General features: G+C 43.6%; 1 protein-coding gene and 1 long non-coding RNA gene across 6 annotated transcripts in view; both read left to right on the top strand.

Moving 5' to 3' along the window:
• LOC114433762 (deleted in malignant brain tumors 1 protein-like) overlaps positions 1 to 10,202 on the top strand; it is a 61,371-nt gene extending 51,169 nt beyond the window's left edge. For 2 of the 5 annotated variants that reach the window (XM_028402439.1, XM_028402466.1), the window contains 7 exons: positions 6,206 to 6,652; positions 7,346 to 7,554; positions 9,020 to 9,171; positions 9,288 to 9,530; positions 9,607 to 9,766; positions 9,868 to 9,943; positions 10,027 to 10,201. In XM_028402439.1, the coding sequence (XP_028258240.1) occupies positions 6,206 to 6,652; positions 7,346 to 7,554; positions 9,020 to 9,171; positions 9,288 to 9,530; positions 9,607 to 9,766; positions 9,868 to 9,943; positions 10,027 to 10,046 (1,307 nt within the window). In that variant the 3' untranslated portion in view covers positions 10,047 to 10,201. Of the gene's footprint in view, positions 1 to 6,205; positions 6,653 to 7,345; positions 7,555 to 9,019; positions 9,172 to 9,287; positions 9,531 to 9,606; positions 9,767 to 9,867; positions 9,944 to 10,026 lie in introns of all 5 variants that reach the window. The other 3 variants (XM_028402431.1, XM_028402458.1, XM_028402448.1) reach the window with 2 other exon arrangements.
• On the top strand, positions 1,787 to 6,194 carry LOC114433810 (uncharacterized). The gene is made up of 3 exons (XR_003670405.1): positions 1,787 to 1,891; positions 1,963 to 2,052; positions 6,101 to 6,194. It is a non-coding gene; the product is annotated as an uncharacterized LOC114433810 (long non-coding RNA).
• Positions 10,203 to 13,473: the final 3,271 nt, after the last annotated feature.

Here is a 13,473-nt window from a genome sequence, read left to right on the forward strand (position 1 = left end):
TGAGTCTTCATAACCCCAAACCAAAGCACAAAGAAAGGAAAAAGTTCAGCTATCCAACCGACCTGAGCCTCCTACAGCAGGCAGAGCTTTGTTATCGGCCGGTCCAGGCAGCTGGTCCGTGTTTTATTCCACACCTGGCGAATGATCTGTCTTTGGTCCGGAAAGCTTTGTATTACCCGCCCAATTGGCCAAGAGTTCCAAGACGCCGTACTGTCAATTATAACAACAAAATCTCCCACAATGAGATTCCTCTTCACTCCTGTACCTGAGGTAAGTACTCTGTCACCCATCTCTTCCAGAGGTCAGACATGTATTGATATATTGTTTCCACCTCTTCTGTGCATACATGTACGTTGGTTGCAACACTCCAGGAGGTAAAGAGGGCAAAGTCTTTAACAGTAGCGATTTGGTGTCAATCCCTTTAGATCATTTGGATCCATGGAGGCCTTGGTGATAGGATGGCTATTAATGATGGCTTCAATCTAACAAGATGAATTGCAGCAATCTAAACAAGATGAAATGGATAATTATCTCCAGATCAGCATTTGACAGCATTGGCCTTAGTTTTGAAAGTTGAAAGAAACATTTGAAAGAAACGGTCCGAAGGCTTGACTGAACTGAGGAGCACAGAGAACCAAGGTTCTCTGACAGGAATTTTCTCATCTGGGGCCAGTACAAGAGTTTTGATTTATCGTCATTTAGTTTTAGACAGTTTTCAGCTAGCCAGCCTTTAATACGAGAGACACGAATTATTAGCTCATGTCTTGGTCTAACTCTGTGTTTCTAAAGGAACAGTACAACTGGATGTCATCAGCATAAAAGTGATAAGAGACATTTTCAAAACTACTTACGATCCGACCAAGGGGCTTGATGTATAATAAAAGTGGACCAAGAACAGAGCCCTAAGGGAACACCACAGGATAAAGGGGACACATCAGATAATTTTTTAATGAGGACCGTAAAAGTTCTTGTCTTGAGTTTTACTTCCTTTCTTCCTTCCTTGTTTGATCACCTGCCTTGCCCTCATGTGTGTCACCTGTGTCTCGTTGGCTTCCCTGGCCCTTGTGTATTTAGTCTTTGTCTTCCCTGCACTCCCTGCCAGTTTGTCTCGTTGTCACCCAAGGGGATTGTGTTTTAGTCTCGTCTTCGTCTCTGCCATGCCATGCTACAGCCACGTGATCCAGGTTATACTATGCCATGCCTCGACCTTGCCATGTTCGTTTGATTTTTGCTTTTGTCCTGTTGTTGGCTTTTTACCACGACAAGTGTGATTTTTAGTTACTTTTTGCCTTTTGCCCTCCTGGCGTTAAATAAAGGAACTTAATTTAACTGGTTTTGGGTTTTATTGTAGATTTTTAAAGTAATAAAGAGTGTTCAAATGAATCAGAGGTGTCTGTGACCCGTTTATAAATGTCTGCATATTAAATTGTGTTAAATGTAGTTTTGAAGGCCCCAGAAGCAGACCACAGACATTACACAAAAGCTAGGGTAAGTCTAAAAGTCTTTTTAGGTAGTTGGAAGGAGAGGGGACAAACTGCAAGGTGCACAGCAGTAAAAGAGTTACCACAATTGGCAAGAAAAAAAGACAATCCAGCATTGCATCAGACCCATATCAAGGCATATAACCAGTGGAGATGCATGAATGAGGCTCAGGTGTGCCAGCAGCCAGCCACCAGGAAACCACACCCAGCCATTCTGAAAGAAAAGAACCTCCCACCAGGAGGAAGAGCACACACAGTCACAAGCATGCATGTATCAAAAATCAACCAGGAGACCACACATTATCATATTGTGAAGTCTATAAATTCCTCACCCTCTCAGTCACTGACAGTTTTTCAGCTTCAGCTTCTTTCACCCACTGCTGGATTTCCACAGAGCCTCATCAGGTTGAGTATGTACATTAATGCAGAATAAGACAGCATCATAAAAAAAAAGTTTTAAAAACATCCTTGTGTTTTTTAGGAAGTGTGTTGTTGATGTGGTTCATCATGGAAGTGCCTTGGGGATTTTTTTCAGTCATGCTGCTGCATATATTCACTGCAAGCACTTCAGGTAAGTTGTCCTAAACTTTTCTGTCATTTCTTGTTTTTGTTACACATTAAATTGTTCCAATTAAGATACTAAGTTAAAGATGGATACATAGATCCTCACAAATGTTGCTTTATATTTTTCCCATATTAACTACATTGTCCTGGATGGCCATAAGGAGGAATAAAATGCCACATTGTGCTGAACTGAGTGCTATTATTATGTTGCCATATTTTGTTTAATATGATCGTATTATATACTATAAATTTATATTTAAAAAGCCAACAGACCTGAGGCATGCATTCTGAACATGAACTACATGAGGACATGAGCTTGCCTGAATAGTTTTGATTAGAGCATCCTTAAATACTGGTAATAGGCAGTTGCTGAGCTGGGCTCCAGTCAAGGCCACAGATAGCTCCAGAGGGGGCCTAGTTGCATTGACGGCTGGTATAAAGATGAAAAAAAGAAGAAAAGATGACAAAGAACAACGGGCACTCAACATGAATAAGGGGAACATCTTCTTAATAATCGGTTTTCTGATTTTCTGGCTATGCCAGAGCGGGAGTTCATCAGAATACCAGACTTTGATAACATTGATTAACATCAATTAACATTAAAATCCTCCCAGAAAGGTCGTCGGAGTGAGCTTCTTTTCAAATACGGTAGGCCCCATCCTAAAAACAGCAGCCATCTTGTCTGGCCTCAGTTATGCTGTTGTTAATTGTTTTATTCAGGGTTCAGTATAGCTACATGATAAGAGGTTAGATCCATCGTCATGCATGTCACAGGATCTGGCCATTGCAAAGGAGACACTGATCTCTTTTGTCAAGCTTGTTATTCTCATGTATACTACTGAGCCAGGATGATGGAGTTGCCAGTGCTATATTATCTGGGAAAGGATATGTGGCCCAGGTTTGGGAGTTCACTCTCCCACTAATTCCAGGCCTGTTGCAGGCCACCAGTTATAGGCTGGTCCCATTGCATGCTTTTGTCCTTGGAGCAAAGTTTTTGCTCTTGTGGCGAATAGGATGATGTTACCTAAAGCTTCATATTGGGAAACTAGCACTTTATATTTCACAATGTCAGACTTTTTTAAGGATTTGGTCACTTTGGTGTATCTATAGCCCAAGGTATCGGAACCACAGTGCCAGCTTATGCCCAGGGCGCCTTCTAAGAAGTGGAAGAGAAACTGGGAGTCGTCTGTACTTCTGGTGATCAAAGTTCAGGGCAAGTCCCAACACATGGTGCTTTCCATTATAGATAGATAGATAGATATTTACTTTATTAATCCCTGTGGGGAAATTAAGTTGTAGCAGCAGCATATCAAAAAACAATAAATACAATAAACACAAGCAAAAACTCTTATATACACATACACACACACTACATGGAAGCAACAACAGAAGAAGCAAATGTACATACACACACATAAAGCAGATCAAAGAAGATAAGAAGCATAAAAACACAGTTAATGTAACTGAGCAGTTTGAAATGCACCTGTGATGATGCTTAAGTCCGAGTTAGTGAGCACAGCTCTGACAGTCACAGATGAGTTATACAGTCTGATGGCGGACAGCAGGAATGACTTCCTGTACCGTTCCTTAGAGCAGCGGGGCAGCAGGAGTCTGTTGCTGAAGCTGCTTCTCAGTCTGTCCACAGTGTTGTAAAGAGAGGGTGGGAGTGATTGTCCATGACTGACAGCAGTTTAGCCAGCACTCTTTCCCTCGCCACCTCCTCCAGGATGGCCAGTTTAAAGCCAACAACAGACCCCACCTTTTTGATGAGTTTGTCCAGTCTGTTGGCATCCTTTAATGCCTGATCCCCAGCACACCACAGCAAAGGTGCTCGCCATGACAGACTGGTAGAACATGTGGAGCATCCTCAGGAAGTTCTTGTACACAGCCTCAGTGTTTTTGGACCACTCCAGTTTATTGTCCAGTTGGACCCCCAGGAACTTGTAAAAGACTATGTCCACATCTTTCCCACTGATACAGACTGGGGAGGGCGGGGGCTTTTCCCTGCTGTAGTCCACCACCATCTCCTCTGTCTTGGCCACATTCAGCTGCAGGTGATTCTCTCCACACCACCTGACAAAACACTCCACAAGGCCCCTGTACTCATCCTCCTGTCCGTTGTCCACACAACCAACTATGGCTATGTCATCCGAGTACTTCTGAAGCTGACACGTCTCAGAGCAGTACTGGAAGTCAGCTGTGTAGGTGGTGAACAGAAAGGGAGACAGCACAGTTCCTTGAGGAGCCCCAGTGTTGCTGATCAGGGTTTCAGACACACAGCTCTGCAGTCTCACAAACTGTGGTTGGCCTGTCAGGTAGTCCTCATTCCATGAGACTAAGGGAGTATCCACCTGCATCTTCTCTAGCTTAATCCTCAACAATCTCGATCCAGCTGGGGCCTTTAGGAGCATCTTGCTTTCTTAACAATGGTGTGCATAGCATTTTACACCATCTATTTCTTTTGTGTGGTCTTTTACATGTAGAAGATCCATGTCCTCCTTGTCCTGCTTTGATCTGGTGATTAGCTTTTCATTTCTAGGGAAGTGTGTCTACTTGGCAAAACTGCTCAACATGATGTTTAAGCTCTGTGTATGAACTGTATCCGGTGACTCATCAAGGTAAGTAGGTCCTTGTAGTGCCCATCCCAGTCTTGTCTTCACTGCAGCTGGTGATCCTTTGGGTCCATATCTCCCTGTATTGGTGTGATGAGGTAAGGATTGTCTGATCCAATAAGGATGTGAGGTTGGACCTCAAAAAAGGAATTCAGTGGGAGATCATGCAGATGTGAATAATGTTGCTTCAAACAATCATATCAGAGGTGAATGCGTGATCAATTAAGAATTTAAAGCCTGTTGTGGAAACTTTTCTGCTCTGGTGAAAAGTGAAATAGAGACTTCTGCCGGCCGACACAGATTTATTCTTTGCAAAAAAGGTCAATCAAAAGCACTCTAGCAGTCAGAATGAATGAAAGACCCCGAACATAGGGAGAAGAGAACATTTATGCCTGGGGAATGCACTCCCCCAAGCAAGTCACAGCCCTCTATGTCTGTGACCATATCTGGCGTTTCCTGCAATGTGGGATGTTAATTCACACCTCAGGATCCCATCCTGGAGTCTCTTGTATATTGGAAAAGGGTCTAGAGGGGTGTCGCAGGGAAGTGAACTCAAAGATTAAAGGAAGCTATGATATACAGTGACAGACACAGATGACCCAGGGAATTAACAACAAGGATTACAGATTAAAGTAATAACAAATATTAAATATTAAATACAGATATTAAAATTTCCATCACAAGCCACAGTAATATTTAGGTTTACACTGTTTCCTTGCATAGGCCCTCCTACAGCAATGTCCATACACACAGATTTTTAAGACATTTTGCTGCTGAACAAGGGCAGAATCAGCCATCTAGGTGAACATATTTGAAACGGAGGAGGAGGATGGTTTTGCTTGTTTGCCCAAATATGTCTTTACCTGAATGAGGGATGATAACGAGCTGGAATGACAAAAACAACAAAGTGACATAATTTTCTTCTCGGAGTGCCCAGAGAAAGATCAGACAAACTGTTTGAAAGTGGGTAGCGTGCTGGAGAGAGAGACATGGTTGAATATAACACAATTGGGCTGAGACAAAGCCCTATGACTGCATGTCTCATACTTAAAATCCAGTCTCTCTTCCTTTTGGCACCTACTGGTCACCATGCAGAGGATGTGTGGACATTGATGAGTGTTCCCTCCCACACTCACCCTGTCCGTTACCTCAGATCTGCTATAACACACCAGGCTCATTTGAATGCATGGAGCCTGCCCACATGTGTGTGGTGCCTGGACTAGCGCTGGACTCACACAACATCCATGTCAAACGTTGCTATGGAAACGTCTATGTCTACAAACTTGTGCGGACAATTTCATGTCAGCTGGCACACTGTGCAGGTGTTGTTCTGCTGCAAATATCTCTACTGATATCCATTCATTTCCAGGACAATACAAATGACATGTTGTTCTTCAAATCAACAGTTTTCAGTGTCTTTACCATCATTTTCATTGTCAATAGAGGTAACCACGACCAATCCTGGAATAGCCCCCACCACACCAGATCCACTGACTTCTGCTTCCTATCCAATCACCGCCATGACACCAGCAGTATTTTTTCTTTCAGTTTACCCAGAAGTCAACAGCACAGTTTTCCCACCCACACAAAGACCACAGCCCTCCACTACTCCAGAAACCACTAACAGCACCACTAGCAACACAGCCACCACGACACCAGCAGACAGCAGCACAGCATTTGAAGGGCAGGTCCGCCTGGTCAATGGAGGAAACGGCTCCTGTTCCGGCAGAGTGGAGATCTTCCATGATGGAGAGTGGGGCACAGTGTGTGATGATGACTGGGACTTGTTAGATGCTCAAGTGGTGTGTAGACAGCTGCTCTGCGGCAGGGTCCTCTCAGTACAACAGAGCGCTCGGTTTGGACAGGGCACAGGACCCATCTGGCTGGATAATGTCAGCTGCACAGGAAGGGAATCACAACTCTCTCGGTGTCAGCACGGAGGGTTTGGGGCCCATAACTGTGGTCATCATGAAGACGCTGGTGCTGTATGTGAATGTAAGTGTGTTTTATGTTTTTATCAGGCCGGTGTATGATCTATTATTTCATGGTATTAACTGTATGTCCAGTTTTCCTTGTAGTTTTGTGTCCCTCCCTCCCCCTTGCTCTCTCTCTGTATCTGTCTGCAGGTCTCTCTCCATACAGATCAACATGCTGAACACCATCCGGACCTCTGACAAATCCAGTGTCTACTCTCAACATCTGCCTATGTCCTTTTCCATGTAGTACTAGTATAATTAAATTTAATAACATATCAGCTAAAATACATATAAATGCAATACATAGTTCCACAGTATTTCTTTTATAACAACCTGTGATCATCATGTTTGTCCCTTGTAATGTAATGTTTGTTGCATGTATGTCCCTCTCTCTCTCTCGTTCATCCTCTCTGTCCTGTCTACCTCTTTTTCTCCTCCTTTACCCGGCCGACTATCAGCAGGATGGTTCTCCCTCGTGAGCCGGGTCCTGCTCAAGGTTTCTTCCTGTTAAAAGGGAGTTTTTCTTGCCACTGTCTGCTTGCTTGGGGGTTCAGGCTCTGGGTTTCACCTTAGAGAAATATTTGATTCTCAAATGTGCTATATAAATAAAAATGAATTGAAAAGTTGAATTGAATTAACACGATTATTAAGCTCACAGTGAGATGAATAATTCTGAAGTCCTAATGTATTTTCTTCAATTTTCATTCTTCAGTCCAGCATCCTCAACTGCCGCCTTCTCAGTTTACATGTGGCCGTGATAAAATACAAATAGGACTGAACTTGTACAACATGACATCCTCTGGTCTGGATCCGTTCTCTGGCAACCTGGCTGCTCTCAACTGCTCCTGGGTCAGAGTGCAGAACGATACTGTTTGGTATGAAGTGGATGCTCAGGCAAATGCCTGTGGAAACATGCTGAGGGTAAACACTGATTAAGTTTGTTTTTCCTTTATTTCTGTGAAAATATTTAGTGATTTCCTGTTCTTTGTTTTTCTCTTCTCTTTGTCTGTACTTTGGCCTCTGTAGTGGTTGCTGGATTAGCTCATTGTTCTCTTTCTGATTACACAACCTATCAAGGCCATTGATTACAGCAGATAATGATCTTGTTCAATTCAATTCAGTTCAATTCAGTTTTATTTATATAGCGCATATTACAATCAGACATTGTCTCAAAGCGCTTCACAGGAACCCCCCTAAGAGCACTGTGGCAAGGAAAAACTCCCTTTAAGAGGAAGAAACCTTGAGCAGGACCCGTCAACTTAAGGGGGAACCAGTCCTGCTGCTAGTCAGAGAGGATGAGGGAGAGAGAGAGAGAGAGAGAGAGAGAGAGGATGAAGGAGAAAGAGAGAGAGGGAGAGAGGAGCAAACATGATACAAACATGATACAGTACAGAGCAAACATGACAGCAAGATGAAACAGTGATTATATTGTAATAGATATCTATATATATCGTCGGTCCATAAGTAGGAATAGTAATTTGATAGTAAAGATGAGCAGCAGGGGCTAGTGAAGTCGATGAGCACAGGAGAGACTGCAGGTCAGTATGCAGGTCTTGAGACCTGCAAAGAGAGAGAGCGAGAGCGAGGCACAGAACTACAAGGAAGACAGTTAACACAGATTATGAGACGATATTACCCAGTATCAGAGGATCGTGTTTGTGCCCCCCGACAACGTAGAGCAAGAGAGACTTCACGGGCCGGACTGCAGGTCATCATCCAGGTCTTGAGACCAGTGTGAGCCAGACTAAGGAGAGAAAAGGAGAGGTTAGAGGGTGAGAGGGAAACTGCTCAGTGGATCATGTTTGTGCCCCCCGACAACGTAGGCCTAGAGCAGCATAGCTGTGCTACACACTAGGTCTAAGGCTAACTGTACGCCTTACTAAACAGAAAAGTTTTAAGTCTAGTCTTAAAGGTGGAGGCAGTGTCTGCCTCTCGGACCCAGATTGGTAACTGGTTCCATAATAGCGGTGCCTGATAGCTGAAAGCTCGTCCTCCCATTCTACTTCTATGAATCCTAGGAACTACTAGTAAACCTGCACTCAGAGATCTGAGTGTCCTATTAGGAACATATGGTACAATCAGGTCCTGCAGATACAATGGAGCAAGTCCATGAAGAGCCTTGTAGGTTAGAAGAAGGATCTTGAAGTGTATTCTTGAGTCCACTGGGAGCCAGTGAAGAGACGCTAGGACAGGAGAGATATGATCCCTTTGGCTGCTTCCTGTGTGTGTGTGCTACACCATGAGCTTCATGCCACATTAAGCAATCCTTCGTGGACACTATGCTACTGTCCTGTATTGGAAACTCTGCTTTCACTTTTCACTGGGTATTCATTATGGTCCACCCCGTCTTCATTAAGCTTATTGAAAATGTATTGATCTCTTTCAGACCAACGGCACACATGCCATCTACTCCAACAGTTTATTCATCTACCCAAACAATAATTCATCCTTTGCCCCTCCTGTGGCTCTTCCTTTCTCCTGTGTGTATCCTCTGAACACAGACGTCAGATTTAATTTGTCTATCGGACCATTCTTGTCGTAAGTTGATATTCTATTTTATCCCACCGAATGAAAGATTTTTTTTCAGTTGTTTCAATTTATTCTGACTACACCGATCAACCAATAGTTCTGAAAAGGGCATTTTTTCTTGACAGGTTGGAGCGTGGCATTTCAGGCTCGGGTACAAAAGCTCAAGCCTCCATCTCTTTATTCCGCAACTCCCGCTACATCACGACTTACCCAGCAGGCCGGGTCACCCTCCCTCTGGGCTCCCCACTGTACGTGGGCATCACTGTGGATGAGAGAGACCAGAGCTTTGCACTTGTTCTGGAGGATTGCTTTGCTTCTCACTCATCCAATCCTGCTCATCCCACACGATACCCTCTCGTCCAAAACAAGTATGTGCCCTTCCTGAGCCTCAGCAGATGCTTTGGGGTGTAAATGACGTGTGATGACCATCTCGATCCTCCACAGGTGTCCCACCGACCGCCGAAGGGTGGCAGTGACTGAGAGTGGCTCATCCCTGAGGGCCACTTTTTCTGCTCTGTTTTTCCTGCTAGATGGTGAATACAGGGACATTTATCTTCACTGTAGCCTCAGCCTGTGTGACCGGAGGAACTTCAACTGCATCCCAGTACGTTACACACACTCCAGTTTATCAGGATTACTTGAGATCATCTATTAACTTTTGTGTTGATTCAATCACTTTTCTACCAACGATCCTCTTTTTTGTAGTCATGTTCCAGCAGGACACGGCGCTCTGTTTCCAGCTCTGAATCTGTGCAGCCTGTTACCATTGGACCAATTGTTTGTGAGTATGAATTACAATCTGGACTGACATGTTAACATAATGATCTATATTAAATTAACAGCCATTTATTTCTTTATATTTAGGGGATAAGTCAGCTGAGTGAGATCACAGCTTACAAAATAAATACACCCTGCATCACCCTACACTGTGATATGAATCTGTCTTTAAACCAATAAAAGTGGTACTAATATTGATTTTTAATCAACTAAAAAATAAAAGTGGTACTAACATTGATTTTTAATCAAATCTTAATCTTTTACATTTGTTTTTGTATCTTTTATTAGTTCTGCTCAATTTAAAAATAAATCATGAATAAAAATGCAATGTATTTACATATTGTGTTATCATTTAACTCAAATTAATTTTGGTGAGCTGTTGTCTCTTCCTCTGGCGCCATCTGATGGTTGATATGTCCGTTTGGGACTCATTAGTAGTGAATTTACCTGCATGTGATAAATGAAAGGTAACATTGTGTAATAAAGCTCACTGCCAGGAGAGGGAGACCTAGAGTAAAAATCCTTCCTTCAAGGAACAAGCTTGTGTTGCAGACTTTATAGACTGAGACAGTGTAGTGTATGGAGTATTTCCTGTTTAACTTGCTGCTTCTGTTGCTAAAACAGTATTCAGCTGTGTGTAGGGCCTGCTAAAAAATAAATTCAACTACCACGTGTGTAATGAGTTCGGGGTTTTGTTTGCTACCAAAAAAAAGGTGGATTTGAAGTGTGGATGCTCAGAGCTAAACACACAAGACGATCTGGTTAGGAGTGAGGGGCAACGCACACTCTAAATATACAAGGGAATGGAAGTCAATCAGACACAGGTGGTACACATTAGGGCAGAGTAATCAGGGGAGGGAACACACAAGGAGAGGAAGACAAGACACCAGAGTAAAGCCGGGCATACACTGTGTGGTTTTTGGTGCGATTTTGATCCGAACTTTAAGTTGTACGATTATTTTTGGGTCGGGCCAAATTTCAGCTTTGTCGTGCGTCTTTAATCCCACAGTGTACTGGGGCTCACAGGAGGTGATTAACATCGCACAAACGGCGATCGGTTGATTGGTTGAATTTCTGACATGTTTGATATTTTTGTCACCCCTCATAAGAGTATTGTACAGTTTAAGCAGAGATATGGCCCGAAGTCTGCATTTTTCCCACACTGTGCATATGTTTGCCGAACATGCTCGATGTCACTGCGCCTACATGAAATTGTTTCAGATGATAACAAACATGGCAGCGCCCACACAGCATTTGACAGAATTGATGGAGGCTATATTTGATGAGCTGTGGCAGCCACACGCAGGACAGATTGTGACTGACTTTTCCTTTGAAACAGCAACAGCTCCGGGTTAGACATGTTTAGTTTCTGGTTCAATGTGATCACCTGAGCACCTGAAGTCATGTGTAGTGTGAGCAGTGACGTCGCAGCCCACCATTGCACCGTGCAGTGTGAGCACATACATCGTGAGCTTTGACTATACATCACATGTGTTTTATTCGTACTGTGTGAGCTGGTGTTAAACACAGACTTCCCCAAAAACGTACAGCGTATTGGAGGCTTAAAAGTCATTAATCAGCAAAGTGATGTCAGATCAGTTTAATTGATATCAGCTGTTCATCACCAGGTGAGGGGATGGAACAGATCCTTTTGTTTGCGTAGGAAAACACTTTTGGAGACAGAGCATCGATACGGTCTTACAAGACCATTATCCTCCCATAGACAGTGATCTTGTGCACCAGGTCCCAGTAAAATAAGTCCTGTCCCCCTCTGATAAGGCCAAGGACAGTTGTGTCATCAGTATATTTTATGATTGTGGTATTGTCCTGTGTGGAGATACTGTCATACACGTATAATGTCCCTGAGGGACCTTCCCAAAGGGATTAATAAAGTATATTCTATTCTATTCTATTCTAAACAGGGGGTGACCAGGGTGTGAAGTGTCTTTTATAATGCTCTGGGCCTTTTTGAGACAACAGGAGCTATGTAGGTCTTCCAGTGAGGGAAGAGGGCAGCCAACAATCTTTTGGGTAGTGTTGACCCTCTGGAGTGCTTTCTGCTGAGCTAATGTGCAGCTAGGGTAACAGATGCATATGCAGTATTTTAGTATGCTTAGTATGCTAAGCCTGAAAAATCTCAAACAGATCAACATCAGAACAACATCTCAGAGGAATCTCGTTGGTTTGGTTTTCATAGTGATGTGCCTCTCAGAGTCCAGAAGAAGACACTAGAAGTCTCTGTGTTGATGTATTCTTCCTGAGTGTTCTCAGGAAGTACAGTCTCTGCTGGGCCTTCTTCAGAAACTCAGCCGTGTTCACACCGTCTTCGATGTGGACACCCAGGAAGCGGAAGTCAGCCACCCTCTCCACATAGTCCCTGTTGATCGTTAATGGTGGGATGTCTGTTTTCTTTCTCCTGTAGTCTATTATGAGTTTGTTGGTTTTTGAAGTGTAAGGAGGAGGTTGTTGGCTGTGCACCATCTTGACAGTTGCTCTACCTCACAAAGACGATGTTCAGCTCCTCTGCCAGTGCGATGTCACCTTCGGTGGCTCCGATGTTGGTCCTGTAGTTGGTGAGGTGCTGGACTACCTGCCACACCTGCCGGCTGTTGTTGCTGCATAGATGGTCCTTAACCCTCCTCCTGTAGTCTGCTTTGGCCTCTCTGAAGGCTCTCTTTTAGTTTGCTCGGGCTGTGTTGTATTGGTCTCTGTTGCTGACTTAAATGAGAGTTCCTCTCTAAGTAGCTGCTGGACCTTCTGGGTCATCCATGGTTTGTGGTTTGGGTATATCCGGATGCGCTTGTTCACTGTGACAGTGTCTATGCAGCTCTTGATGTAGCATAATACACTTGTCTGTGAATGTTTCCAGGTCCTGATGTTCAAAGACCTCCAGGCTGGTCCTGTTAAAGCAGTCCTGCAGCTGCTGGGAGGCACCCTCCGGCCAGGTTGCAACAGTCTTTGTAGGTGCAGTCTTCTTGTGGGGGGCATATGCTGGAATTAAAAGCATGGACAGATGTTCAGCTGGCCTGGGAACACCAGGGTGTCCATCCAGAAGAGGTAGAGGAGGTGCTATGGCTATGGAAAGGGAGGTCTTGCTTTCCCTGCTTAAATTTAATTATTACAGAAAGTTACACTGTTGGTCTTGCCTTAGCTAGCATGTTTTTAGCACCCCCAGCTATTAGCTCAGCTGAGGTGTGTTCTGTGAGAATGTGTTGCTGCACCTGTGAAATTAGCCTCAGGTTATTAATTAAGAGGAAGGTGTTGTTTCTTTCTTCTTTCCTCTGAAATGCAGATAAACTGGTTCTGGGAGTGCTGAAGAATGAGGAAGAAACTCATGCTATGTGTTTCTTCTAAGCCTGAAAAATCTCAAAAAGATCAACATCAGAACAACATCTCAGGGGAATCCCATTGGTTTGCTTTTCATAGTGATGTGCCTCTCAGAGTCCAGAAAACTATTTTTCATAGAAACATCTTACTGTGAAAATGAGTGTAAATATAAAAATATCTTCTATAATTTATCATGTCTGTGTTTAA

The sequence above is a fragment of the Parambassis ranga genome, chromosome 1 (assembly GCF_900634625.1).
Source record: "Parambassis ranga chromosome 1, fParRan2.1, whole genome shotgun sequence".
NCBI classification, from domain to species: Eukaryota; Metazoa; Chordata; class Actinopteri; family Ambassidae; genus Parambassis; species Parambassis ranga.